The sequence below is a fragment of the Corvus cornix genome, chromosome 4 (assembly GCF_000738735.6).
Source record: "Corvus cornix cornix isolate S_Up_H32 chromosome 4, ASM73873v5, whole genome shotgun sequence".
NCBI lineage: Eukaryota > Metazoa > Chordata > Aves > Passeriformes > Corvidae > Corvus > Corvus cornix.
In genome coordinates this window covers 15,526,453-15,552,761 of record NC_046334.1, presented here as the reverse complement: position 1 = coordinate 15,552,761, position 26,309 = coordinate 15,526,453, and the positions used below count along the sequence as shown (strand labels likewise).

The window sequence follows — 26,309 nt, the reverse complement described above, 5'->3', positions numbered from 1 at the left end:
GGCTCCCAGTGGCTGTGGCTGAGTCCATGTTACCCCTTCCCTGTGCACAGTGTGAAAATGCCTTGGGATTCCCAGGCCAGTGGTGCTGATCCTGAGGAGACAGTTCCTTGATGTCAAATGCTATTCTGAGACTCTGAAGTCCTGGTGGAACAGTTTGATTTCTGCAGTTCACTTCCCTTGCTGTTGCTTGAGGTTGCAAAATCCTGATGCCTCGACTGCTCTCCAGAAGCTGCTGTTGGGGCAGTGTTTTAGCTGGAGGGGACCTGTGCACAGGTGCCCACTGGCTGCCCTGTGCTGGTTGGGGTTGCAGCATGAGGATTCCACCTGGAAGTCTGGCATCCTTTTGTGTTTCACCAGACATATCCTATGTTCCTGCCTGTTAGTAATGCATATCACTATTTTTGTAGCAACATGGGGAAACATGTCCAAATGCATGAAGAGGTAGATCCAAATGAATCTCTGAAGCATGAAACTTGTTCTGTGTCTTTCAGCAAAAATCCTGATAGCTGCTCCTCTCAATCTCTTTCCAGGAAATGACCCGCTCTTGGCCACCTCCCCTGACAGCTCTTAATACGCCTACTAAAGCAGAGCCTTCCAAATTTCCATTCCCAACAAAGGTAAGATGCCCTCTTTCTGCCAGGACTTTTGATAAACTAGAAGAGAGTTTTCTGGCTCTTGCATGTGTTTCCATCTGATTTTGTCCCCCTCGTTAAGGGCTATTAGAAGGTATTACCTTCAGAAGTAGTCAGATAAATTAAAGCACAATGGGGACGAATAAAAAAATGCTTCAGCAACTTAGACGTTTGTTGTAATTGTGGTCTTCAAATGCAGCTGCTTTTCTGAGACATTTTAAGTATCTCTGCTGAAACACAAAATACATTTTATCTTTTTGTCAACAGAAATATTTGCTGACTGTGTTAAACAGAAGTGTTTGGCAGCTCTTATAAAATTTTTAAAATATTTCTTCAAGCATGTACATACCCCTAATATGCTAGCAACACATTTTTGGTGACAGTAGCACATTACCATTTCTGTCCATGCTAAGCTACGTCAGGCCAGCTTAGACTATTGGGTGCTTTGACAAGCTAGTTGAAATGTTTATTACAGTAAAGTAACACATGGAAAACAAATCATCAGTATGCTGCTCTTACAAGAGAGCTCGTTTATTTTATTCTCAATTTGCACTTTGTCCTTTTTTTCTAGGAATTTCAACCTGAAGGATCTGTAGCAAAGGATCAGAGTAAGTAGATACCTGAAGGAAATACACAGTTATATGTGTATTGACAGATAGTTTTCTGTGTTGTGTGTTATACATGGCGTGTAAAATGTTTACAATAATTAAGAGGCGTGGTTTCCTCTGCTTTGTTGAACAGTGATGAATTTAGAAATGGCTCAAGAGTTTGTATACATTCATTACCTAGACATTAAGGCAGTAGTTCATCAGAAGACAAACATTATTTCATTAGGAAACCCCATTTGAAATGATGAATAATCTGAATGACAGTTATGTCCTAGATGAGTCTACTCTGGTGCTCAGAAACCATAGGGTAAAATAGGCTACAAGGAGGCAAATAAACCCAACCTATTCATTTCTGATTTCCAGAGCAGTATGGAGCACCTTCAGAAACGTTGCCTAGTTCTCAGCCAAGAACATCGTAAGTAACCAGACTCTGTTCACATCTCTACTGTGCAGTTAATTAAAAGGACCTGGAATGAACTAAATTTTGGGTTACTTGATGTTTCTGAAGATTAAGGTTTTATCAGTCTGATTTTTCTTAGAGAACTTCAGTGGAGGGAATTTTCACCAGAAGAAATAGAATTGTTGCATGATGGAATCATAGAATTGTTTAGGTTGGAAAAGACCTTTAAGATCATCAAGCCTAACCCTTAACCTGACAATGCCAAGTCCACTAAACCTTGTCATGTTTATGATGACTGTATTAAAACCAAAACAAAACTGAAGGAAAAAACCAACTATTAATGCGCCAGATTAAAGTTATTTTGTTCTTTTGATCTGTGGCTGTTTCACATCACACTTCTGTGCTCTTCAACCTACAATAATGTATCCAACTGACATAAATTACAAAGGATCCAAACTGAATCTGATTCTGGATATTGTTTTGAAGCCTGGGAGGGCTAGTAAAGCTACAGCTACAAGAACTGTAAAAACCAGGGCTGAAATTTTAAAGAAAAAAAAATTGGTACATAAAATAACTTGGTGCCGTTCTTGTAGGTGAAAAGTGGTTATCTGCTAATTAGGTTAATTACAGAAGTTGCTTGAAAGCAGTTTTGTGTGGGCTGACATTAATCTTTCAGGATTAACTTGGCCAAATGCAGCATTGGTGGGTTCTGAGCCCCAAGTAACAAATGGAAGTCTTTCCATGTCTGGAAGGCTCAGGGGTCCATGTGCAAGGCACTTGCTGAGACATTAAATTTAAATGTCTGTCAGTTGATATGATACATAAAGATCTCATTACTCCATGATGTGTTGTTCCATGGAAGGCTGCAAACTACAGACTTGTACAGCTTACTCCACTTGTTTACCTTTTCCTTATCACAAATAATTTAATTAAAAACAAAACAAAACTGGGCTAGTCACAAGTAAGAGCAAAAGCATGTCTCTGTCTTGGTTGCGATTTTAGAATTTTTCACTCAAGCTCTGTAGGGTCTGTTAAACATTCCTTTTCCTACTGTTGCAGCATGATGCACTGGAGCCCTCACTCACTGGGAGCATGGGATAGTGTCCTGCTGAGCAGTCAGCTACTCCCTTAATCTCCTCCTTATTTTGGTTCACTTTCTTCCACCCCACTTCAGTCCTCAATGACTTCTGTAAATTTTCACTGCACTATTAAAACTAGTATTTCCAACTGCTCCAGGCTGTGCCTTCCTCCTCAGCTACCCTATGGCCATCATCATTATTTCAGTTCTCAGCTGCTTTTAAAAAATCCCTTTAGCCCTTCAGTCAGTTTTCCAGGCAGCAGAGAGAGAAGAGACTTTTCCTGCAGACAGGAATTGGAAAAGACTCCTTTCTTAGCCCACAGGGCCAGAATTGTGAATTTGGCGTGTAAATTTGGCTCCTTTAGCTAAGGAGCTCTGTCCTTAGATGTAATCCCCTCTCTGCTCAGCATCGTTGTTGGGCCCTTCAGAGCCAGTGCTCACCTGCAAGGGATGTGTGTGCCCATGGCCAGCAAAGGCAGTGGAAGCAGGAGGAACAGGGTGGCCTGGGTTTGTGTCCAAGTGAGGCTTGCCCGAGGACTTCCTCTACATCTTTCTCTTGAACTGATGCATCCCTTCTTTTTTGTGTTTGTTTTCTTTGGCACAACAGGCCTGGCTTTCTGTGCTGTTCAAAGCACACGTGACTGTCTGAAAATTCAGCTGCCTGGAGTAGCTTGTGTTGCAAAGTGTGGCTGGATGAAAACAAACAGCGTTTGTGCTGGTTAATTAGAAGATGAAATCCCAGGGCATCTGTGTGCCCAAATTAAGCATTCAGCTTTTCAGACCGTGTAGGGATTTCCCAGATGGATTTCATTCTTGAATGCAGCCTTGAAGTTTGCACCTGGCACTGCTGGAATGGAAGCAGCCCTTCTTTTACAAGGGGACATGCCAGCTCATTCTTGGTGATTCATCTTTAACCTGGCTAGCAGAGAGGCACCAGCCTATGCTTTCAGTGAGGTTGTTTGGCAAGTGATAATAATTTTAGTGCTGTTTCTCTCACTGAAAGAACTCTTTTTAAATAGCTGTAGGGAGATTAATGGTGTGTATATAAGCTGCAAATGAACAGGTCCTGCAAATGAAACCTTGGCATCTATTAACTCCTGAGCTAACTGGAGCATTAAAATTATTAAGACAGATTTATTTTCTTTAACTAGCCTATTTAACAATTTGTCAAAACCCTGTTTTGGGGAAACTGGCTTTGGCTACCCTTGCAGAAGTATGCCTTGAAGTCTAGTGTTCTTCCTTGATCCCAAATAGAGTATATGTAGTTGCAGTGTTCTTTTATGCTGATGGATTTTATTTACCAGCAGCTCAGGTGGAAAAGGTAGTCCTTTTTATTAAAAACAGCTAAATCAGATATAAGAAAATCGAGGTAGTTTCTTTGCACATCCCTGTCCACAGCAGGGTTTTGAAATGAAATGATCTTTAAGATTCCTTCCAACACAAACCATTCTGTGATTCTATGATTATCCTCTTACCTCTAAAGGAAATAAGTCTTTAGTCCCCAGTTCTTAAAGCAGAAAAAAATAAAACAAACACAAACGAACAAAAACCAAACCCAAAAGCAAACTCAAAAACTTTCAGCATATTTTTGCATCCCTGGAAGTTTCTTCACTACCATTTTGAAGGACTCCTTCCCCTATGGAGTTGTAAAAGAAAATGAAAAGGATTCACTGAGATACCAGTAGATGCTTGGCCAAACTGCCCAGAAGTGTGAAGAGTGCCTGTATTATTTTTTATCTTTCTGTGCCTCATCTGTCTGGCAGTGAACTTGGGCTCTGGCCCACATGCAGTGCTGGCTCATGCAGGATTACTGCAGGCTGTGGGCTGTTTGCCTTCTGTAGGAAATTCAGGGCTCTCCTTTTCCAAGGTGGTGTCGCATAGAGCTTCCCTTCAGTGTTTACTCTTAGTGAAGAGGCAAGAGGTGATTTCCACCGAGAAGGTGTGTGAGGAAATGAGGCAGTGGAGGGTAGCTCACAGGGGAATGGCAGTCAAAATGCCTGAACAAAGAAAGAACCGACTTTTTCCAACTTTCTCCCCCTCTTTCCAGGGTGATGTGGTGTGGTTCACTGGGGATCACTTATGTTTGTTTTCTTGCTATAAAACATGTTGTCATGAGGGGTCACAGTCTTATTTTTCTTATTTGGTAATAAGAAAAATTTCTCACAGAAAACCTGTGGTTTGAAATGAGGTTGAAATAAGCAGAGTTTTGATCTGATTGATTAAAATTCCTGTCTCAGTTCCCAAGCTTTTGATCCCATTTTTGGAAGCACACTTGAATAGTCCTCTGGGTTGAGGAGTCAATCACTAGCTAGTTTCAGGATTTGAGTAACTGTACTTTTGAATAGCCAAGTTTTGCCTGCCTATTTTCCAACTCCTTTGGGATGCCTGCAAGTTTGCCAAAGAGGGGGATAACAATCTGGGAGAGCTTTGGGTCCCTCTCCTTCCTTTCCAGCCTTTTATCAACCTTGGTAATATATTGAAATTGCAAACAGTAGTTACCACCTGGAGGCAGAGGACTAAATGATGCTTTTGGAAATATTTGTGGGCAGCCTGCTCTCTTCTCTAGCAATAGTGAAACAGAGCTTGTGCCTCCCCACTTGTAAACTGCTCTGAGTACCTGAGCTGCTCGACATTACTGCTGAGATGTGCAGGAGCATGGAGTTCATTGTGAGGGGAAGAGATGGGAGATGGGCATTGACTTACCTATGTGTGACAGGAGACTAGAGCAGCAAATGAGAGTCCTTGGGACAGAAGAAATATTCGCAGCCCCTGAGAGCAGAGTGTGTGGACATGCACAGCTCCTGGTGCTCCTGTTGCTTTCTGTCCCTTGAGGAGCCAGTGCAGGCTCATAGCATGAGAGTTCTTACTGTACCAGGATCAGACTTCTTCCACCCTGTGCCAGTGTGCTAGGTAGCCTTTCTGAGGAGCATTCCCCACACAGAACTTGGTCTTTGTTGTCTGTAAATGGCAGCCATTGCTACAGACCTCCATTGCAAAGTATCCCAAGGTCAGTTGGAAAGCAGAGGTAAAAAAAAAAAAAAAGCAAAACATTTTAACCATTCATTTCAGGTAATGACAGGGTTTAGTAGATTGAGCATGCCAAATGTTCAGAAAGGATGGGGGAGGTTGGTTTGTTTTGGCAAGCACAAACCAAATCTTTTTCAGTGCCTGCTGCTTCAAAATGTGTCTGCCTTGGCTGATATTTATCTTCTGGTTGTCTTTCAGAATGCTCCAGGACGACCTGCAACTCAGTGATAGTGAAGAGAGTGGTGACGACCAAGTCGGTTTTAGCTGTTTTATACAATAGGCACACAGACTTCCCTTTAAACATCACCACTTGTTGCATTGTTCTGAGTTCTGAGCTAACCTTTCCTCCCCCTCTCCTCTTTGTTTTTGTGAACAAAACAGGTTGTTGAAAAGTCACCTTCTTCACTTGCTGCTCCAAGGTACAGGTTTGTTCCCAAACTACTCACTAGACCACATAAGGAGTAAAACAAAACTGTTTTTTATGTGTGGGGTAGGAGGGTAAGGGTTCCTGGTTTCTCCTGTAGCTACAGACTTTGGTTTCTGGCTGCTGTTGAAAGTCAGCTTTAGTTGTGTGGGGCTTTAAAGAAAGCTCCAATTAGAAATGAATAATCTGGCATGCTGGATTTTGCCTATGAACCAGAATTGTATTTCCTCAACTGCTCCCATCTCTTCTCCTCCTCCCCTCCACCAGTGTGTCTGTAGATCACACTGCAGCTAATGGGATTTTCAGCTGTAGTGGCAATGGGTGAGATGTGAGTCCAGTTTTAGCTCAGAAGGAAGCCCAAAACAGCCAAGTGGGTAAAGAACAGGAAAGGGTTAGGAAGGCTCCTTGAAGCTGTTTCAGCTCTCCTTGATAAGGAAGCTGACTGTAAGCAGTTCCTGCCATGTATTGTTAGTCAGAAGCAATATTCAAGGTAGACTGAACAGCCACATGCCAGCATTTGAGGAAGGAAGGCGGAAAAGCTCACAATTTTTCCTATAGGAGAGCGCTGACATAGATTTTTTTGGCTTGATATATATATTCTTCAAGCACAAGGTAGTGGTCTGCAAAGTCAGACTTGCAGAGGAGCACACCAATGCTTGGCATGATCTGTGTCTCTGCAAACTCTTAAAATAGGAGTGTTCTCATGATATCAGTCTTGTATCAGCAAGGAGCTTGCCTCCAACTCGTACAAATGTGTTGATACTGATGTGGGAAACCAAAGCAGAAAAAATAAAATATCTACATTTTAATTTTGTAAGCCCATTTCAAAACAAAAAAACCACTGTGCATAAAAGTGACAGCTCTCCCTCAATTCCATCCACTCCACTGTCAGTGTGGAGCAAAACACTTTTGGTTAGAGGAGGGTGTTGCAAGAAATGCTGCTGCCTCATGTGGCTATTAATGAAGTGGTTACAGCAGCATGACCAAATAATACAGATGAAGTGAAAACTTAATGGGCAGAACAGGAAAAACAGAAACCATCCTGAAATATATGTTCCTGTCTTGTTCACCTTTATTTCAAGTTTTTCATTTTGAGGGTTGGGGTTTTCAGAAAAGCACTGGGCAGTTTTGGTGCTTTTTAAACTTTGATTGGCTAAATGCAGTTTCACACTGTGGCAGTGCCATCCTGCTTACATATTTGACTGGGTTGGAGTTGAAGGTTTATTATTTCCAGCAATTTTATATTCTGGTGTTTTATGTGTTGAGTATGCCAATGTATATCTCTGGCCTGCTCCCCTCTCATCTCAGTGCCAAAACACGGGGTTTCAGTTTTATTTTTGAATACTGCCATGTCAATAAAATAAGTAAGTAACCTTCAGCCATGCTGCTTTCTAATTTTATCTCGTGGTGGCCTTGCAGTTCCTTACAGTCCCAGCCCAAGAGTGTGGCATCAGCACATTCCAGCAGCTCGGAGTCAGGGAGCACCAGTGACTCAGACAGCTCCTCAGACTCGGAGACAGAGAGCCACTCGAGTGACAATGAAGTGAACGACCCTCCAAGAGCACCAGCACTTGAGGTGAATGCAAATAAAAGGCAGAGGCTGCTTACACAGCCCCTTGCCTCACACTCTCAATGCAGTCAGGGCAGGAGACCTGAAACACTGTCATTGTTCAGGTGTCCCTTTGACATCTTTGCTGCATCACTCGACTTTTCTTGCCCTTTGCTTCCCTTCTAGAGTTTGTCAGCCTTAGTTACCCTTAGTAACAACATAATTAGACTTTCAGATGCCCAACCTGGGGGTGCTCCCCTGTGTCCTTTGGCATAGTTGTCTAGCTCTCCTGGAGGAATCAATGCCTTCACTGTGGAGATACAAGCAAGGCACAGATGGGAAGCATGGCTGGGCTGGGCTGTGTGGGGCCCACCTCTGCCCATGCAGGATTTCTGGGTGCCTTTGTGGGCAGTGGTGGCAGGGTGAGACCAGTTTCCTGATAATTTAAGAGGAGCTGCTACCTCCCTGCAGCTCCTGTGCCCGAGTGACAGATTCAGCTTCTTCCAGGTCGCAGCTGAAGAGATCAGAACTGCAAGAAGGGCTGGAATATGCTTAGTCTTGCTGCTGTTGAATTTGGCTTGGATACTGCTGCAGTGGCATTTCTGAGGCTTTTACTGGGAAAACAGACAAACAGAACTTGGTGCCTTAAACTTTCATAATTGAGACCATGCATTTTAAAAAAAATCTTCTGCAGAAGTACTCATGTCCCATGCTTTCAAACAGTTCCTCCAGCTTGCAAAACGTTCTCAAGCCAGTGGGAAGTGCATGGCTGTATCTGCAGACCACAGCTGATGTAAAACAATCTACTGGCAGTTTTGAGGTACTTTTACAAAGCCCTTTCATTTATTTTTCCTCCCCTGCCTCAGCTCTAGCTTTCTTTATTTTCACCTTAGAAGTGCATGAACAGGGAGACGCCAAAAACAAGCTTTGAGACAGCCTGTCTTTGCATCTGACTCTAATACTTCTTGCCCTCCAGCATTTCAGTTACAGACTTTGCCCGCTGCAGTATGGTGTCCTTGAAGGAAGATGTTATACTTCTCCTCTTTCACCAAATTCTGCCTGTTTTTTCCTGAAAATACCAATGAAGTCCTAGCTACTTGCCATTGACCTTTTTATCCTTTTTTTTATTCAGCCAGATGTTCGTCTATGATGCTCTGGAGCAAGTTAGTGCACGTGGCCTGTTTGTTTATAGTCAGTTCTTCACATGCAAAAGCACACACTTTGAGACCTCTAGGCAAGAGTCCCTGGGCTCTGGTGAGCTGTGCTAGGGTGGAAATAGCCCATAAAGGCATCAGTTTTGAATCCTCCCTTTCTCTTCTTGTCTGCAGCCTGAGCCACCAACTTCTAATAAGTGGCAGCTCGACAACTGGCTGACCAAGGTGAATCCACCAGCAGTGCCAACAGAGAGCCTCAGTGAAATTGCCTGTGGGGATGGACGTGAGGAGGGCAAGAAACAGGAGTGGGGCATCAGCAGCAATTCCTCCCAGCAGCATGCTGAGCTGAGGGAGCCTCCTCACAAGAGCCAAGTGGCCAGGGCTCCTCAGGAGGCTCCTCTTCCGACCAAACGCAGCTGCCAGAAGCCTCCTGCACATGCTGAGGAGCCCTCGCCCAGGCAGACTGTGGGGGTCAAAAGGCCCAGCAAGCCCCTGGTGCACGAGGGACCCAAGAGAGGCCTGAAGGTGGAGAGTGAGCCTGGTCCTCTGGAGGCTGCAGACCAGTCTTCTAGGGACAAGCTGAAGGTCAAAAAAACACTGAAGACAAAATCCACTGACAGAAAAGACCTGAAGCCAGGACTTCAAGAGCCCTCTGAGAAAAAAAAGGACAAGGGCTCCCACCAGGCCAACGCCAAGCCCTTCTTGGACCCCAAGCTCATGGGAGATGCCCAGGCACATGATGCTCTCAGTCCCCTTCCTCAGGGCCAGGGCACAACCCCCATCAGGACCAGCAGCCACAGGCCTCAGGATTTGCACAAGGAGAAACTACCCTTGCCTCTTGGGGAGAAGTTGCTCTCACCAGTGAGGGACCCCCCAACCCGTGAGCGCCTTGTGGTGAAAATAGATCTCTGTCACCTGGAGAAAGTCCCTCAGCCCCCCAGGAAAGATGGACACCAGAGGAAAGCAGAGACCAAGGACCTTTCTGGTGGGAGGAAGCAGAATTTGAAGAGGAAAGCCACGGACACTCCTGAAGAGTCCCTTGGAAAGAAGAAGGTGAGAGGTGGAGTGGGAGGTGGGTTTGTACAAGGACCAATGTGGTGTTTGAAAATCCCATGTGGAGTTTCCACTTCATAGGTTGGGAGTAGAGCCATTATCCTTCAATAAAGCTGTTATCAAGGGGCATGTGAAGCAAGACTGTCTGCGGATGTTTCTTGTTGGTCACAAATCCCCTCCTGAGCAAACAAAAAGCCCTGGAAGCTATCTAACGTGCTTTGGTGTTTCAGAATATATTTTTGCTCTGTTTCCTTGAAATCCTAGTTTTGTCAGACAACAAAACCAGTTGTAACAGTCACTTTCCCTTGAATTACAAGAAAGTCCTTTATTTAACTGAGGTGATCGTTGCTCACAAGTGTTTTTTGGAAAGCTGACTCGACTATGAATATACCTCCAGCCAGCTGGGTCGGCTGCACAAAGAGTTGTCTGCAGGCCTTGTGGTGAATAGGTATTCCCTCTGGATATTTCAGTCCCTGACTCCACTTTTGCTCCTCCTCACAGAGCAGGTAGCTCAGCATGGGTGGGTGAATAACCTTGGTTTGGGTTTCATTTAGTTTTGCCATTTAATGAGTTTCTTGTAATTGTGAGGGAGAATTGAGAAGAGCAGGGAAATAGTAAAGAAACTTGAGAGACCCCCGGAAGTTTCTGCTCTTGCAGAGCAGTGGGAGAAAGGGAAGCAGGCAGTCAATCTGTCACATCTCTCCTGTTGTCTAGGAGACACAGGAGAGGAGTTATTTGATGTTGGACATGTCTTCCCTTGCAATCCCAGTGTGCCTGACTGCAGAGAAACCCCCCTTAGAGCCTCACTGTCAGTTCTGTCAGTGCATTAGTACCCTTGGAGGCTCAGGCCTCACAGCAGCCAGCTGGGTCAGGTACAGCTGTCAGATGCCTTTTGTGGCAGTGTCGAACCTGAAAAACAGCATAAGGATGTGATCTCAGTGCTGGAGCCTTGTCCTGAGCACCCTGCCAGAGGCAGGCTTTGTGTCGCAGCACAGCCCAGTGAGTGACACAAAGCTGGCTGTGTCCCAGACGTGAGTACAGACTGGGAGAACTCACTGAGAGCATTCCAGCAGAGAAGGACCTGGAGATTCCATTGGATGAGAGCCTGGACATGACCCAGAGGTGTGTGCTTGCGGCCCAGAAAGCCAAACGTGTCCTGGGCTGCATCCAAAAATGTGTGGTCAGGAGGCTGAGGGAGGGGATTCTGCCCCTCTGCTCTGCTCTGGTGAGACCCCACCTGGAGCACTGCATCCAATTCTGGGGTCCCTAGATTACCAGCACTTAAAAATTTCACCTGTATCAGCATTTTCGTAATAAAAACCAAACCCCCTGCACATCTGGAGTATCTGTTTGATCCAAGTGACATGCAAGTGCCTTGCTTTTGATTACTGTTAGCAGCAATAGGTTTAGCAGTTCCATCCCTGCCACTACAGAGCAATTAATCTATCCAAGCAAAATTAGATAAAATGTCATTTTAGGTTACTTGTCAATGAGCTTGCAATCTGTATCTTCTGTGCTGTGGATTTGCAATTTGTTGGTTCCAATAAGGTATTTTTTCTTCTTTTTTTAACCAGAATCAATCAAACTTAGCCATGTTGGTCTGTATTTTATGTGAACTTTGAAAACCTAAGTAATTTTATTTTTCCTTTTTTTTTCCTTCCTATTAGAGGGAAGAGAAGGAGGAGACTGATCGGAAGAAAATGAAATCAGAAAAAGAAACAAAATCATTGCAGTCTTCAGCTAGCAAAGACTCCAGCAAATTGAAGTGAGTATACAGTAGTGGAATGGCAGAAGGATGTATAAATGCAAGTTTTTCCTAAACAGCTTAGATCAAGGAACTGTATTTCCTGTCCTTACACTCATGGGTTTGCTTCTAAAATAATGTGCCTTCTGAAACCTAATCTACAGATTTGCCTTTACATCCTGGAAGTAACCAGTCCAGAAAACAGTTCTGTAGATGTGGGTGGGTAAGGGTAGGGAGCATTTCCTTTCTCCACTAAAATAATCCTGTTGTCTTTCCCTTGTTTTCCTAAGTGACCCAATGGACACACAACTACCATGCCTTTTGAGTCCTGACCGTCTAGAATTACAGGTGGCTTTCATGGCCAGGAGTTCCTCCTTTTTCCCAGCACAGCATTTGCAGTGCTTCTGGTAGATCTGCTGCAGCTTCCCCTGTAATTTGCATACCAGAGCACTGCCAGCATTCTGGCTAGGCCTTTGCTAGAGTGAGTGCTTCCAAGAGCATGTTTCCAATTGGGCACTGTTCCCAAGAGGAGAGACTCATGCCTCAGTCATGGGCTACTGCATTCAATTCCTGCTGGCTTGTGGCTTGGATTTGAGGTGTTGGCTTGGATTGCTATGCAGTGTTGAGGTTTGTGTCCTGACAATAGGAGTAAACTGCTTTTCTGAAGAGAAAACACTGATGCACTCCAGAAGCACTGAGGCATTGGGACTAACATTTAGTTGGGTGAAGTGATATTTGAGCTGTGGTAGTAATAGAAGAGCTTTAATGCTGGGGTTTATTCCTCCCTTTTTCTCAGTGAAAATGAACACCTGTTTTAGTCATGGTCTGGCTTTTGGAATGTGAAGGATAGGATGCATTTTTGGGGAGAGGGTGCATTGGGGCAGGTCAGGTGATGGTTCTGTGCTCTGTGGAGCATCAGCTGTGCCAAGGTGGAGAAGCTTGGGAGCATGTGTGTGATGTGAGTAGGGGCCAAACAATGAGAAAAGTGTGTGGTAAAAGAGGGGAGAGGACTGTCCCATGTACAACAGAATGAGGCAGGATGTGCACCATCACACCTCAGTCTTCTCACTGGGTTAAACTTCATTTCCTCCTCTTCTGATGTTGCAGTCCCTGAGCTGGGATTCTCTGCTCAGTGTTTTCTTGCAAACTTTGAGAAACTGATTAAAAATATGTAAAAGAGAAGTGATAAAACAAAGTTTAGAACTATTTGGTGCTGTTTAGAGCTGCCAGAGTTCCCTGGTCATCCTAACTTCAAATGATCAGAAATCTAGTATTATTCAATGTGATGATCTCTGCCATTTAAGATCACAGCATTTTAAGTCTCTCTCAACTTTGTAAGTGTTGTCTAGTTTATCTGGGAAGTCTTAAAGGAAGAACTCAGTTTAATTCTGTCAAAGTACATACAGGATCAAGTGTCAGGGTGAGTATCTCTGACCACAGAAAATACCATCTACCAAAAGGGGAAGAGGCCGGCAGTGCTGCAGTTCATTTGCCTTGTTGGGTGATTCGTCCCAGGGATTTTAGTCACTGAATTACCTCCCTCGTGGGCTGCCCACGTGACAGATTAAATCGAGATGAGGTTGGCCAAACAGCATGTCAAAGACAATATTCTTTCAATATGAAGACTCGTCCCAGACCTCTGGTAATGGTAAAGGACCTGTTTGCAGGGCAATGGAAAGGACCCTTAGACCTACTACTAACATGGGGCAGGGCTTATGCTTGTCTCCACAGATCACCATGTGAAATGGGTTCCTTCGCGGTGTGTGTGGCCATTTGTTGCGCCGTCCTGAAGGGTGAAGGCACTACTAATGCCTTACCCCCAAGATGGACAGAGCATGCTACACGTACCGATACCATGTGCATATCGTTCATGCCACAGGCGTATGTTGGTGGTTTTGAAAGGTTGTTACTGGGTACTCCCCCTCTTCCTTCGTCATATTACATTTGAAAATGTTTCAGGACCTGTTCAGGTTTTTCTCAGTGTGTTTTTATTGATTAAACAAAAAAGGGGGAGATGTGGGAAATAAGAATACCTTTGTTAGAGTTGTTAAATTTGTTATATTCTGTTCACCAAAAAGCACTCTGGGAAGGGCTCAGCTGTGGCTTGGATGGCCGGAGAGTCGGTTGAGAGTCGCCTCGTGTGTGAGGCAGTGATTGGCTGGGGAGACGTGTGGACACCACGTGAGCAGAGAGTGATTGGATGAAGGGACGTGTGAACAATGACACCGCGGTGGCGGCCAGCCAATGGGTGCTTGTTTCGGTTAAGGCTCCCTTGAGTTCGGTTGAGTTGAGAGCATAAAAAGGCTGGGCTCGTTAGGATGAACGAGCTTCTTCGGAGCTACAAGGAGGTCCGCGTGTCTTTGTTCCCCACTGCTACACCCTCTCGGAGTGAAAAGGGGCTGTATTGGAGGTGTGCTTTTTTTGCAGTGTCCTGATGTTCTGGTTGCAAGTGTTTGCTCCGAGGACAAGTTTTGAGACTTATAGGCATATAATAATATAACTTGAAAAACAGCTTGTTTGTATGTTGATGGTAGGTGAAGGTTTGCTGCCTGAAGCGCAATGAAGCCCCTGAAGTTTTGTTTCGCTTTTGTTGAATTCTTTGTATTAACAAGCCATCTCACACTTCCAGGGGAGTTTAAACAGAATTGGTACATGGTGTAACTAAGTTTGTAAAAAATCTCTACGTTGTATGTACACCGTATTCATGAATCTGCTTCCCATCTCCAGAGCATCAAAAGCTTCCTCTGAAACCCAGAAGAAAGATGTGCTCCCACCACTGCCGGCCATGTCTACTGCACAGCCTGCACCGAAGTCAGCCAAGATGACCCAAAAGAGACCCAGAAATGAGACTGATGAGCTGCCTGCCATGGATAACCCTGCCAGGAACAAGAGCAACCACAAGGATCCTTTGTTTCCCAAACACAGGAAAGTGGAGGGAAATCATATGGAACTGTCAAAGGACATCAAAGTAGGTATCCAGGATAACTGGTGGGATGGTTCCCCCAACCCATGGGTGCTATGTGATTCTCTTTAGAAACATACTCTGTAAACACCAAAGGCATGAGAATCATGTTTATGCTGATCGCCATTTTGGATTGTAGGCTACTGCAAATACAATACTGGTGTAAAAATAGGTGTGCTTATAAAAAGAAAGAGGGGATTGCTTAAAATAAGAAACAAGCAACCTGTGGTATTGGCTACAACCCAGATATAAGCCTTTATAGCTTGTTTACAAAATGGTTCATGATCCTTGCCAACTGGTTCTTTGCATTTCTGGGTTACAAAATTCGATTACATGGCTGGTGTGGTCTGGGATGTTGCTCTGTGTGTGTTAAGCCAGACTGTGCACACTGTATTAGCTGGCTTCTAACTGCTTGCTTTTTCCTGACAGTGTTGTTAGTATTGGGGAACCAGCAATTGTTGTGTGGTTAAGGTGGAAATAAGTGTGAATGGATCTTACCATTCTGCCTTGGCTAGGGGACATGAAAACGGTGCTGCTTGCAGCCTCACTGCTCTCTTAGTCATTGGGTAAGGAAACCTGCTGCCGAATTTCTCTGTGCTTGGGAAAAGTTTGAATGGTGTTAAGCATTACAAACAGTCAGGTGAGAAGCAAGCAGGGATTGCTGAGGAAGAGAGCCTGGAAAATAGACTATGCTTGGGACAAATAAACATTTTCACTTGAAATTTAGGAAAGCTGGGCTTTGGAATTATTTTAGGCATATCTCTCTAACCAGCTTTATCTCTTTGTTTTTTCAGGGATCTGCAGATGAGGTCACAAAGCCTTTCCCAGTGCCTTCTTTGCCAAATGGTACCTCTAAGCCAAGGAGACCTCTGCTCAAGTTTGAAAAGTAAGTTTTTGTTTGACACCCCTCATCTGTACTTTCTGAAGGCTGGATCTGAAAAGATGATCATAGAAATGGGTAAAACCCCTGAAGGCATGAGGCAAGGCTGGCCCTGAAACCACCCTGGCTTCTGCTTTTTTCTGAGATGTGTGAGACCTGCCTTGTACCCTACCCTGTTTCTCTTTCAACTGTTTTTCCTCTCTGTCCCCAATTCAGGCAGCATTCAAAGGAATACTACATTGAACAGGCCCAGAGGCTAAAGCACAAAGCTGATGCAATGGTAAGCCTTGACCTTGTGCTGGGAATGTTGACCAGCTCCTGCACTCAGCCCTGGTACCTGTGTGTGTGGGAATGAGGTTCACTGGCTACCATGACTTCCTTACTCCATACATGGAGTATGTTCAGTCATGTGTTGGGAGGCTGTCTTTATTTGGCAGGTGTTCAGATGTTCTTCTTTGATGCAAACACATCTAGACAATGGGATTCAGAACTGGCATTGTCTGGGGTTAGCTTTGCAGAGCTATAAAAGAGTCCTTGGAAAACAGATGGAACAGTTAGTTTTAAGATATTTTGAAAAGTCAGGATCCTGGCAGCTATTGAGTTGCTGGTGGCCAAGACTTGGAAGTGGCCCTGACAGTCTGATTTTTCTCTGCTCTGCACAGTTTAACAGTGTGCAGGAGTGAACATATTGCTTTGCTAATTTTGGCTCAGTCAGATAATGTCCATTTGCTACTTTCTGTTTACCTGTGAAAATGAAGTGAATACTGCAGTGGGAAAGTTCCCTGTGCCTCGCAGAAGGCAAGCCTCCAAGACCAGACAACAGTATCTAACAAAAGTGAAGATAATAAATTACTCAAGGAAACCATTGAGCAAGAGGAAGAGATACAAATGGAGCACACAGAGCTGATGACTGGGATCACATTAAGGGTTCTGCTGAGAACCTTTTAGTTGTCACCAGAGGCCAGACTGGAATCTTTTTCTTTCTTCAAATCCTGCCTAGCTAGGAAGAAAAGAGAGCTCAAGTACACTTGAGAGAAGTGTGTTTGGTCCTAGTTGAAAAATGAGAGTTTTTTCCCCAATAGACTGACAAGACTGGAAAGGCCTTGCAGTACCTGGAGGCTGCCCTTTTATTCATCGAATATGGGATTGCCTTGGAATCAGACGTGCTGGAACCAAAATCAGCTTACAGCATACTCAGTGACACCATAGTTCTCATCAAGTAAGTGGCTTTCAGAGGGTGACAGTTTGGCAGCACATTTGGAGGGGAGGGCATTTTGGCACACAGTCCTCTGCTCAAGATCTTACAAAGTTCTGGATGCCAGGACTGGGTACTCGGGGCAGGTTTCCTGACTTTCCAGCTGTTTTTTGAGATTATTGCATGTGCTGTTTTTTTCACGGTCTGTGGAGCTTCAGAGCGCTCTGGTGGCTGACAAGGTCCTGTTTATTTTGTCTCCTTAGATTCATTATGACACTGAAACCATTTGCAGACTCCTCAGTCTCTTCACATGGAAAAATCTTTGCTGTGTTACGGTGAGTAATTGTGTTTCTGTTCCTTCATGTTCTGCTTTGAAACTTGATAGAGGGAAAGATCCATTACTTCCAGGGGTGAAGGAATGAGTTAAATGGGAGTTAGAGTTATGCAAAGAAAAAAAAACCCAATATGAAGGAACAGGAAAAAACACAATATAAAAACCAGAATGAATTGAAACGTCTCTGAAGTGAGCTGGGAGATCAGTAAAGGACCACATGTAGAAAGCACAGGCTTTAAAATTTGATCTGCTGGTAACTTGAGAACCACATAAGGGCTTTCACCTAAGGTGAAAGAATGTGATTTGGCTGCCTATGTTTGAGCTGTGTAACTGAAGCTGTAGCTGAACATGGATGAGGCACTTCTGGATGGGGGCTTACTCAGCCTTTGGCACCTCTGCGAGCCTGGGCACCTGTTTGTATGAAAAACCAGAGAAGGCCCTTCCTTGTTTGTTTCTTTCCCTTGTGATGTTTTTCACAAAGTCTTTTTTTATCATGATCAGAAGAAGGAGAATTTTGAGCTTTCTTGACTTTCCAGTAGAGCTGAGGTGTGCCTGCCTCCATCCCACAAGGCTGATGGGGGCGGGGCACAAACACTGACCCTCGGGTGTGTTTCTGTTCACAGCATGCGCTGCCAGTCCATTCTGCACATGGCAATGTTTGGGTACAAAAAAGACACTGCAATGAGGTATTCCAGACTCCTGAATGACCACTTCAAGGTAGGGCACAGGTATCGCTAAGCTGCCAGCTGGATGGCTGTGGTAGTTACTGATGTCAGCTGAACAGGCCAAAACTAACTACACTTTTATTCCTTGCTGCAGAGTAATTTCAGAGTAATACAAGCACCTTCTCCAGGTGTTGCAAGGTAAGATTGAAAAATTTGTTGTCACGTGTCTGTGTTTCAATGACAATGAGTAAGAGCTTTTCTGTGGTCATTTCATGTGGCAGACAGCTATCAGGCTGTCTTTCAAATTCTATGGCTGGGAGAAGGTTGTTTGGACTTTGATGGTGGTACTGATTCCAGTTACATTGTTTGGCCACCTTGCACAGGCTAGTTCATTGGGAAGTAAATGGTCTCTTGAGAGCAGTGGTGGAAGCCCTGTCATACCAGTGACTAAAATTAGATTGGTTGAAGTGGTGGGGGTGTGATGAGCCAGGCAGTGTCTGGAAGGTGGCCGGCTGACCACATTTAGCTGCCCTGGGTCTATAAATAAGTGTGTGTAGGCTGACCTGGCTGCGCTGAGTAGCTGCCAGAAGCTCCAGCCTCCATAGGAGGGGAGCTTCAGTGTGCCTGAATTGGAAAGCATTAGGGAAAACACTTGGGTAATCTGGTGAAGACTTTCACAAGTAGGTGTAGATTTTGGAAGATAGATGGGTGGCCCTTTCTGATGTCTGGTCCCCACATTTTCTCTTGTTGAGCAGAGTCCTTCTAAATCACTTCCAAAAACTTGGCCTTGCCCTCAAAGTACAATTGTTTGTGCTGTAGCTGAACACATCTCACTTTTCAGCATTCCACTCCATGCTGCCAGCCTGGGTGACACTGGATAGCTCCTTGCATGGGGCAGCCTTGTGGAAAGATGTTTAGCTCTGAAGTTGAATGTGGTGTTTCTTTTCTGCTGCAGAAGCACAGGCTTGCCTTCTCCTCTCTCTCCAATACCCTCTCCTGCTGGATCTGTGAGTTCTCAGCCGGGATCAAATGATAGCAGCAGCATTGGCCACAATGGCATTGGCAACAGCACTGGCTCTACTGTCACTGTCTCCTGTCATATCTCCAGTGTCACCTCCTCCTATGTCAACATCACCTCCTATATCCTTCATGCATATGAAATTTGGGAAAAGGCTGATGCACTGGCCAGAAAGAATAAAGGTAAGTTTTTGCCCTTTGTCTTTTCTGTCTTGTGTCATGGTTATGTGTGTTCTTACTTCAATCCTAACAGTCAGTGCAGCAAGCACCGTACCTAAAGATCAAAGCTTGAAATATGTGGAATGTCTCAGCCAGGGCATATTGGCAGAGATACTTGATGGTGATATATTGATGAGTGTTCCCATTAAAAGGTTGTCTTGGCATCCTCAAATGTCTTAAGAGCTACGGGATGAGGGTGTCGAGTGCAGGAAACCAGCCAGCTCGCTTCAAGGTAACACAAGAAGCGTAAGGGGGTTGGGGTTTTTCTGTCTTTCCCTTTGGGGCACTGAGCTTTTCTGAGTTGATTCACTTTGTTTAAAAACATCGTTTTGGCCCATAGCCTTGTGTTTTAGTTTCTGTCAAACTTCCAGGTCATTTTGTCTTGAAAACGGTGAAGCTGCCTAACAGAGAAGCTGAGCAGCTCTTGAATTTGAGTCCTTGCTGGGTACGTGCCCAGTATTTGCCAGCAGCAATTCCTAGAATTGCTGCAACTTTTTTTTTAATTTTACAGTTTTGTTGTTAAAAATGTTGTATTGTCCTGTGGTGAATACACAAAAGCCACAGGGTGGGTGCAGTCCAGCCCGTGACCTGCCATCCCACATGGCCTTAGCAGTGTCATTTTTCATAAAACACAAAGTTTTGTGAGCCACTGTGGGCAAAGAGATGCATTGCCATGACCTGTTGGCAAACTTGCAAAGGAAAATAAGCACAATGTGCCTGGCTGAATTGTTGGAAGGCTGTAAAAATCCTCACACTAATGAGGCAGTTGTTGAAAATCAAAAGGTTTTCCAAGTCACCTCTGAATAAAATAACTGGATGTTGGCTGTCCTCTGAGCAAATCTGTGCTTGCAGATGTATTTTCTGTTCTGTCCTCAAAAGGCTGATAAAAGACTGTCACATAGAAGCAGTGGATGCTGCTAATAAGCCAAAGGAGTGAGTCATGGAGGAAGATGTGTGGGAGGGCAGCTTGAGCACAGCCTTGCATCAGTCAAGACTAAATTCAAAACGTGCTCTGTGACTGGTCCCGATGTAGGGGGATCATGAGTGGGCTACTAAATACTCTCTAAGGAGTGGATCTGTGCAGAGGCCAGTAAATACTCATGTAGGCTTGGTGGTGTTGTCACTGTTCAGGACGGTGGAGGCATTTCAGAACTGGAACTTACTGATAATCAGTGTAATGTATGAAGAGGTACAGAGAGTGAGAATGCAAAATGAATAAAAAAGGCCACATCCTTGATTCTTTTATACAATTCATAGGGCATAAGAAGAGGAAGAAAGAGCAGTAGCCTTTAGCTATCAAGATCCTATAAACCAGGAAGTCCTAAGCTGTTGGAAAGCAGTGAGCTGTAACTGCTGTCCAAGTCACTTGTGCAGAGCTGAAGATCCTTCTGGAGGGCCCACTAACAGGTCCCAGCTCCTCATGGAGCACTGTGGATCACGAGACTCTTAACAGGCTGTCTTCCAGCCTCTGATCTTCCCTAGCAAGGACAAGCTGAGGCTGCAGGCATGGATATGGAGTCCCTCTCCTTTCACATGATGCTGTGCTGACAGATCAAGTTATCTTCTGTTTGCTCAGACAGGGGCTTTGAACTCCATCTATTCCCCTTGGAGGGCATGGATTTTGTAAACAAAAGCAGGAAAATCAGAGGGAATGTATTCTCTGCTTCTGCATTGGCAAGTATTGGAAAGGAAGTGTGTGTACTCCGCTTCTGAAGAGCTCCTTGCACAGCCAAGCACAAATTTTCCACCTCTAGCTTCAGTCTTTGTGTATCAAAAAGAAGAGTTGAGAATGACCAGTTTCTGGAAAGGTGTTTAGCCAACATGGTTGAGCTGAAGAGTGAGGGACTGGGCCTGTGTCAGTGGGAGGCAGGTCATGCAGGAATGTCTTGGAAAGGTGAGCGCAAAGGAATAGGTGTGAGAATTTCCCACAGCTCATGGTCACCTGCACAGATGGTTGCCAGCACAGCAGGGCTTGCAGCCTGCCAGCTCCTCATGGCAGGGTCAGGTGTGCTGCAGGAGCCACCTCCTGTGTGGGAAGAGGAGTGGGATGTCTGGAGTTGGTGGGATGGGAAGAATGTGAGACATGCTCAACTATAAGCAATCCAAATCAGAGCTGTATAGCCTGGCAAGCTACACAAATAGAGACATCCTGATGTCTCCAAGGTTTGAGGATGGATGAAGGAAAGGGACCACAGCTGTGTGTGCTTCTGGGTGCTGCTCAGGAAGACACTCAAATTTGGCCTGTTTAGAATTTGGGGGAAGCTTGAAGTAGCTTGTGTGGTGTGAACATCCAAACTTTTGCCCACCTACCATGGGGTCTCTGTGTCCTCTAAAGTCTCAGGACATGAGGAAGTGGCTCAGTGTGTGTAAACATGTTTTCCTGTTGCCTGCCTTGCCTGCTGTGCTTGCCACCCTTCCCAGCCCTGTGACACTACTGAGCTGTCTGCACTGTTTAACAGGACTGGCCAGCTGACTCTGTGCTGCTGCTGTCACTCCTCGTCTGTCAGATGTGCCTGGTGTATAAAACCAACCAAATGTTTTCTCCTTCTCTCCCTTTTTTTTTTTTTTTTCTTCCAGAGTTTTTTGCTGAGCTCAGCAGAGTGACGAGTGCTCTGGCACTGACCAGTAGCCTGACAGACCTGGTACACTACATCAGACAGGGATTACAGTGGCTGAGACTGGAAGCAAATATGCCTTAACTGGTTCTCCAGGTGGTTAAATACCTTGAAGTTTTTTTGCACTTTCGAAGCCTCAGAAACAGTTTAATTTTTTTTTAATTGTTCAGTACAAAGCACCTGCAAGGGAAAATATTTTAAATAAAGTTGGAAGTTATCTGGTTACACTGGAAAACCCTTGAACTGTGTTTTTCATGGGTAGCACTTTGCTACCTTGAAAAAGAAGAGACGGAGGATGGCACCTTCCTTTAAAATGATCGAAGTGCAATGAATTGTCTGAATGGCCCAATGTATTGATGGTCTATAAACATTTCTGTTACAAATAACCAGCAGGACAATAATTGCACATGATGCTGACAAGAAGGAAATCTGCCTCCAGAGGTGGTTATGCAACATCCCACAGTCTGCAGCAGTCGTGTGCCCAGACAACGTGTCAGAGGAGCTGTTTTTGCAAGCACAGATGCAATCTTTGGTGTCTTTGTTCCTCAAGAGCAAGTAGCAACCTCATCAAGCGCCGAATGGCATTATGTTACAGGAAAAACAGCAAAAGGATCTGCTCTGCCTGCTTTCCATCCTCACCCTCCTACTTTTGTCAGCCAGCTGACAGAACTGAGGAAGCCACTGCCTTCAGTGCTGCAAGTTTCCTTTTCAGATCATCGCTGCTTTGGTCCTCCTTGCTATGCTCTCGAGCACATCCATGCCCCAGGCACTCCAGCTGTGTTACTGAGGGGCTGCCTCAGCTTTAGCCTTGCAAGCCAAACACAGTTGGGGTGGCAAAACAACGTGGTGTGTTTGGAGCAGCCCCACCTCTCTGCTGAGAGATGTCACCATGAGGATTCTTTGTTGGGCTGATTTTTGTCATTTCAGTGGGTGGGGCTGGAAAGCTGCACTGCTTCATTGTCATTGCTTGGACATTGTTCTGAGAGCTTCCATGGGAAGGAATTGCTTCTGATTAAGGAAGGATTAAGTGGCTGAATGTGGAACATAAGATAAATTTTTCATTTGGATATCTGCCTGCAACCATTGAGGGTCTTGGTGAATATCTAAGAGCAGGATTTGTACCAAAGTAGGGTTTTCTTCATGTGGGAGACAACTCATGTGTTCTCTCAGCCATACTATAGGATGGGCCCAGTGACTTAAAAACCTGTCAAGGGAACAAGAAAGGGAATAACGAGCTGTTTCCAAGCATTTTGTCCTTGTAACAGTATCAGTGAAGGCAGCACCCATGGCATTTGTGCATTCAGTGAGGTGACACCCTTCTCTACCCAAAGATTCCTTGTGTGACAGCAGCAGCATCCTGCCATCCCCGTATGTAATAGTGTGCCTTAGCCCGCTGGTCCCCTCTCACATCCCTCGCCCTCTCTGACAGACCCATGGGACTGGTGAAGAGAAAGACTGTATCCCAAAACAATGGTGTTTACAAGGAAGAATAATCTCCCTTTTCCACATAATTTCATGATGGAGGAACAGGTCTGCAGACGTGCAGCAGTACCCTCTTTGCAAAATACCTGCTCATGGGTTTCAGGCTCATGAAAATGGATGGTAAATAAATACCAGCAAAAGGTCTTCATTTCCAAAAGTAGCTTCTGTAGAAGCGGTCCCTGCCATGGGGAAGCCTGGGCTCCTCCTGGCTCTGGGAGGAGGTGGCAGGAATGTGCTGGTCCCAAGCAAAGGGGTGCTCTCCTGTCACCTTCCCTGGCAGTGCAGGACCACTGGGATCATGGCTGGGCCCTTCTGCACCTTGAAGGGACTGGCCTTTTATGTTCACTGTGTTAAAATCCTCAGAGCATTTCAGGGATGAGCTGTCCTAACAAATGGAAGGAAGATTCATGTCCCCCCTCCCTATTTTACCTATCAAGCTTCGCTTGCACTCCTCCTCCCTGGAGCAGTGAGTGCTTGGAGTAAGCCAGGGACAAAGAAGGGCTCAGCATTAACTGTTTTGTTCTCAGGAAGTGCGTGGATGGGCAGCCAGCCTGGAGGCTGATGTGCACTTTGGAGCTCGATCCCAGACTGGTGGATCGATGCCACCTTCGGACTTTGTCTTCAGACAAAGCTATTTCTAGGATCACCAGCTGAGGAGGAGGAGGAAAGATGAAAGCTTTATTGAACCTGAAGACCACTGTGGGAGCCTGCAGGAACCATAGCAGAGTGTTAGGGGAAGGCATAAGGAGCAGCAGGGACAGGGGTGTCCTGGTACTTTCCTTCTGTGCACATCCATGTCCCTCCCTGCTGCCAGGAGAGGTGCTCGCTGCTGTGCGAAAGCAGTCACGCGAGGGCTGCTCCCATTCCCAGCACAAACTCCCCTGGGCTTTGGGGGAAAGGAAATCACAGGCAGTTTGTGTCACAGGTGTGTGGGGGGACCTTTGAGGGCTCTCACTTCGAAAGGAATCTGTGGAAGCATCACTCCCAGGCTCCACAGCAGGAACATAGGTTTTGTTTCAGGACACAGAGAAGACTGTTTAAATAATAGGAAATTCTTAAAAAAGCCATCATATTTCAACTTTGAGCCAGGTCAGAGGCCTGCAGAGGGTTAGGAAAGAAGCTCATTGATTTCACCTGGGCCTATTCAGGTCTTTAGAAGAAACAAACTAAAAAGAAATAAAAACAGAAATCAAAACGTAGCAGTGGAGGAAATAACGTTTGCCATTAAGAAGCAAACCATTAATCCAAGGAAAACCAGGGGTGATTGTTTAATCCCAGAAGGAAAGGAGGCAGCTATGGTGGCAAAGCAGCATCATTTCCATGCAATATTTATTTAAAAGAAATAATAATACATGTGTTGAAATTGTCAAATGTTCTATTTTTAAGATGCCATTTATTTAATAGTTGAAAACCCCACTTACATGGAGATAGAGATCTCTTCTGTAACTGAAAGTCAAAGTCTGACTGCAATGTCCTTGTTTTTGGTTTTGTCCTCTCCCCTCCCTCTTGGTTCCCATGATAAATCTGTACATCTTTTTTTGGGGATGTATGTCCCTCTTGTATATAACTTTTTTCTGCCCTGCGTGTGATGGAATTTCTGAGATGGTTGATTCATATGGGGGAAATAAACAATAAATGAATGTTTGTTATGAGGTGTTTCAAGAGTCCTTGTGTTCTCAGCTTCTTGCAGAGAGAAATTCTAGCGTAGCTTTTCTCTGAATGGCCTTAGTGTTTCCCTTCTGAATGAGGTTTAGGTATGAATTTCTGTACAAGAAGTCTCTTGTTCCCTTTGCTGCCCTGTTTGTTGCCCCTTGCCCTTTCATTAATGCCCAAAAATGGTGCAGATGTAGATGCTCAGAGTGGCAGGAGTGCCATGACTCGGGACATGTTCCTCCTACCCTCTCAAAACTGATCCAGGGAAGGCTGTGCTGGGCCAGCTGCTGACAGCCAGCAGAGCCCAGCTCTGAGTGCTCCCTGACAGGAACATTCCACAAGTTGGGTTCAGGCAGTCCAACAAGATAAATAAGAAAACCAGGAGGCAAGGCACAGAAGTGGTGGCTGAAGGGTCCTTCTCTGTGTTTGCCACAAAGGTGTTGTGAGCTTGGATTGGTTTCTGAAGGGCTGTGAGAAGGATTTCCCTCAGGGAGTCCCACAGGATTTCATGCCCTGTGGCAGCTATGTCTTGGTTTACAAGGGGATCTCTTTGCCATGGATTTGCACTTCCTGTTGGAGGCTTTTCCCACTTTTTGTTTTCCAAGCTGTTCCTTGAAAGAATGGTTTTGGCATCTCTGCAATATTGATATATAATTTGTGTGTGTGATTCAGGTCTACTCTGCAGCAGGCGTTGTCCCCAGGATGTTTGCTAATAATGGATGTGGTTTTCTCATGCACTGTGTCAGTTGCAGAGGATACTGACACCTGCTTTAGTACCCACTAGAAATGCTGCTGTTACAGGTGCTCTGCATAGAAATGCACTCTTGCACTGTGGTCAGTGCAGGGCCAGGGCAAAGCAGGGAGGGTTAATTTTGGGGGTGGGATGGGAATGGTGCTGAATGTGCCAGCAGGGAGGACATCCAGCCAGGCAGGATGTGGGGCTGTAGCAAGTGTTGGCTCCCCTGCTTGGCTTTCTGCCCAGGGCAGTGGCCCCCCTGGGCTAAAACAGCCAAAAATATTTTTCCAGTAATACTTTGTTGTAGTTTCTTTAATTATCAAGTCTTTATTGCCCAAACCTAATTTTGCAACCCTGTTTAATTTATTTTGAGATTTTTTATTGATTATAGATGAGCTTGCATTCTGTCTTTGGCTTGGCTTATCCTCTTCAAAGACAAATGTCATTTTTGGCAAAACAGCTGAGTTAAAGTCGATTGCACTTTGTCAGCCCTGTGCTGCTCTCCAAACACTAAAATAGCCCCCTGGCAACCTGTGCTTTCCTTACATTAATTGCAGTTTCAGCAATCCCTGTCACAAAAACCAACACTGTTCCTGGGCTATCATGAACCTTTCTGAATGTGTTTCCATAAACTTTGTGTTCCTGAAGCTTGTGCATGTTACAAGAGCAGTGTGCACTCACTGCTGCTTTGGGATGTATTTTATCACAGTATTTGGTTCCCAGAGTTTCCACTGGGTTTTCCTCATCTCCTACTCAGTTTTGCTGAGGTTAAAGGGTTTTTTGTGCCTAGAATTTCATGTTGTAACATTAAGGCCATGTTTTATACTGTCAGAGGCACTTGCAAAACTTGTAGATTATTTAGTGAAATCTTGATTTTACTGC

At 44.9% G+C, this 26,309-nt stretch overlaps 1 protein-coding gene across 2 annotated transcripts in view; it reads left to right on the top strand.

The window, feature by feature from the left end:
- The window catches only part of AFF1 (AF4/FMR2 family member 1), a 68,264-nt gene extending 43,564 nt beyond the window's left edge, over positions 1 to 24,700 (top strand). Inside the window, exons 5-21 of one of the 2 annotated variants that reach the window (XM_010411972.3) lie at positions 531 to 617; positions 1,204 to 1,240; positions 1,604 to 1,655; positions 5,944 to 5,998; positions 6,127 to 6,170; positions 7,589 to 7,745; positions 9,047 to 9,925; positions 11,593 to 11,690; positions 14,397 to 14,637; positions 15,426 to 15,517; positions 15,728 to 15,791; positions 16,594 to 16,730; positions 16,970 to 17,041; positions 17,664 to 17,757; positions 17,860 to 17,903; positions 18,661 to 18,905; positions 21,519 to 24,700. In XM_010411972.3, the coding sequence (XP_010410274.1) occupies positions 531 to 617; positions 1,204 to 1,240; positions 1,604 to 1,655; positions 5,944 to 5,998; positions 6,127 to 6,170; positions 7,589 to 7,745; positions 9,047 to 9,925; positions 11,593 to 11,690; positions 14,397 to 14,637; positions 15,426 to 15,517; positions 15,728 to 15,791; positions 16,594 to 16,730; positions 16,970 to 17,041; positions 17,664 to 17,757; positions 17,860 to 17,903; positions 18,661 to 18,905; positions 21,519 to 21,640 (2,520 nt within the window). In that variant the 3' untranslated portion in view covers positions 21,641 to 24,700. The remainder of the gene's footprint in view (positions 1 to 530; positions 618 to 1,203; positions 1,241 to 1,603; positions 1,656 to 5,943; positions 5,999 to 6,126; positions 6,171 to 7,588; positions 7,746 to 9,046; positions 9,926 to 11,592; positions 11,691 to 14,396; positions 14,638 to 15,425; positions 15,518 to 15,727; positions 15,792 to 16,593; positions 16,731 to 16,969; positions 17,042 to 17,663; positions 17,758 to 17,859; positions 17,904 to 18,660; positions 18,906 to 21,518) is intronic. The other variant, XM_010411974.3, reaches the window with a different exon arrangement.
- Positions 24,701 to 26,309: the final 1,609 nt, after the last annotated feature.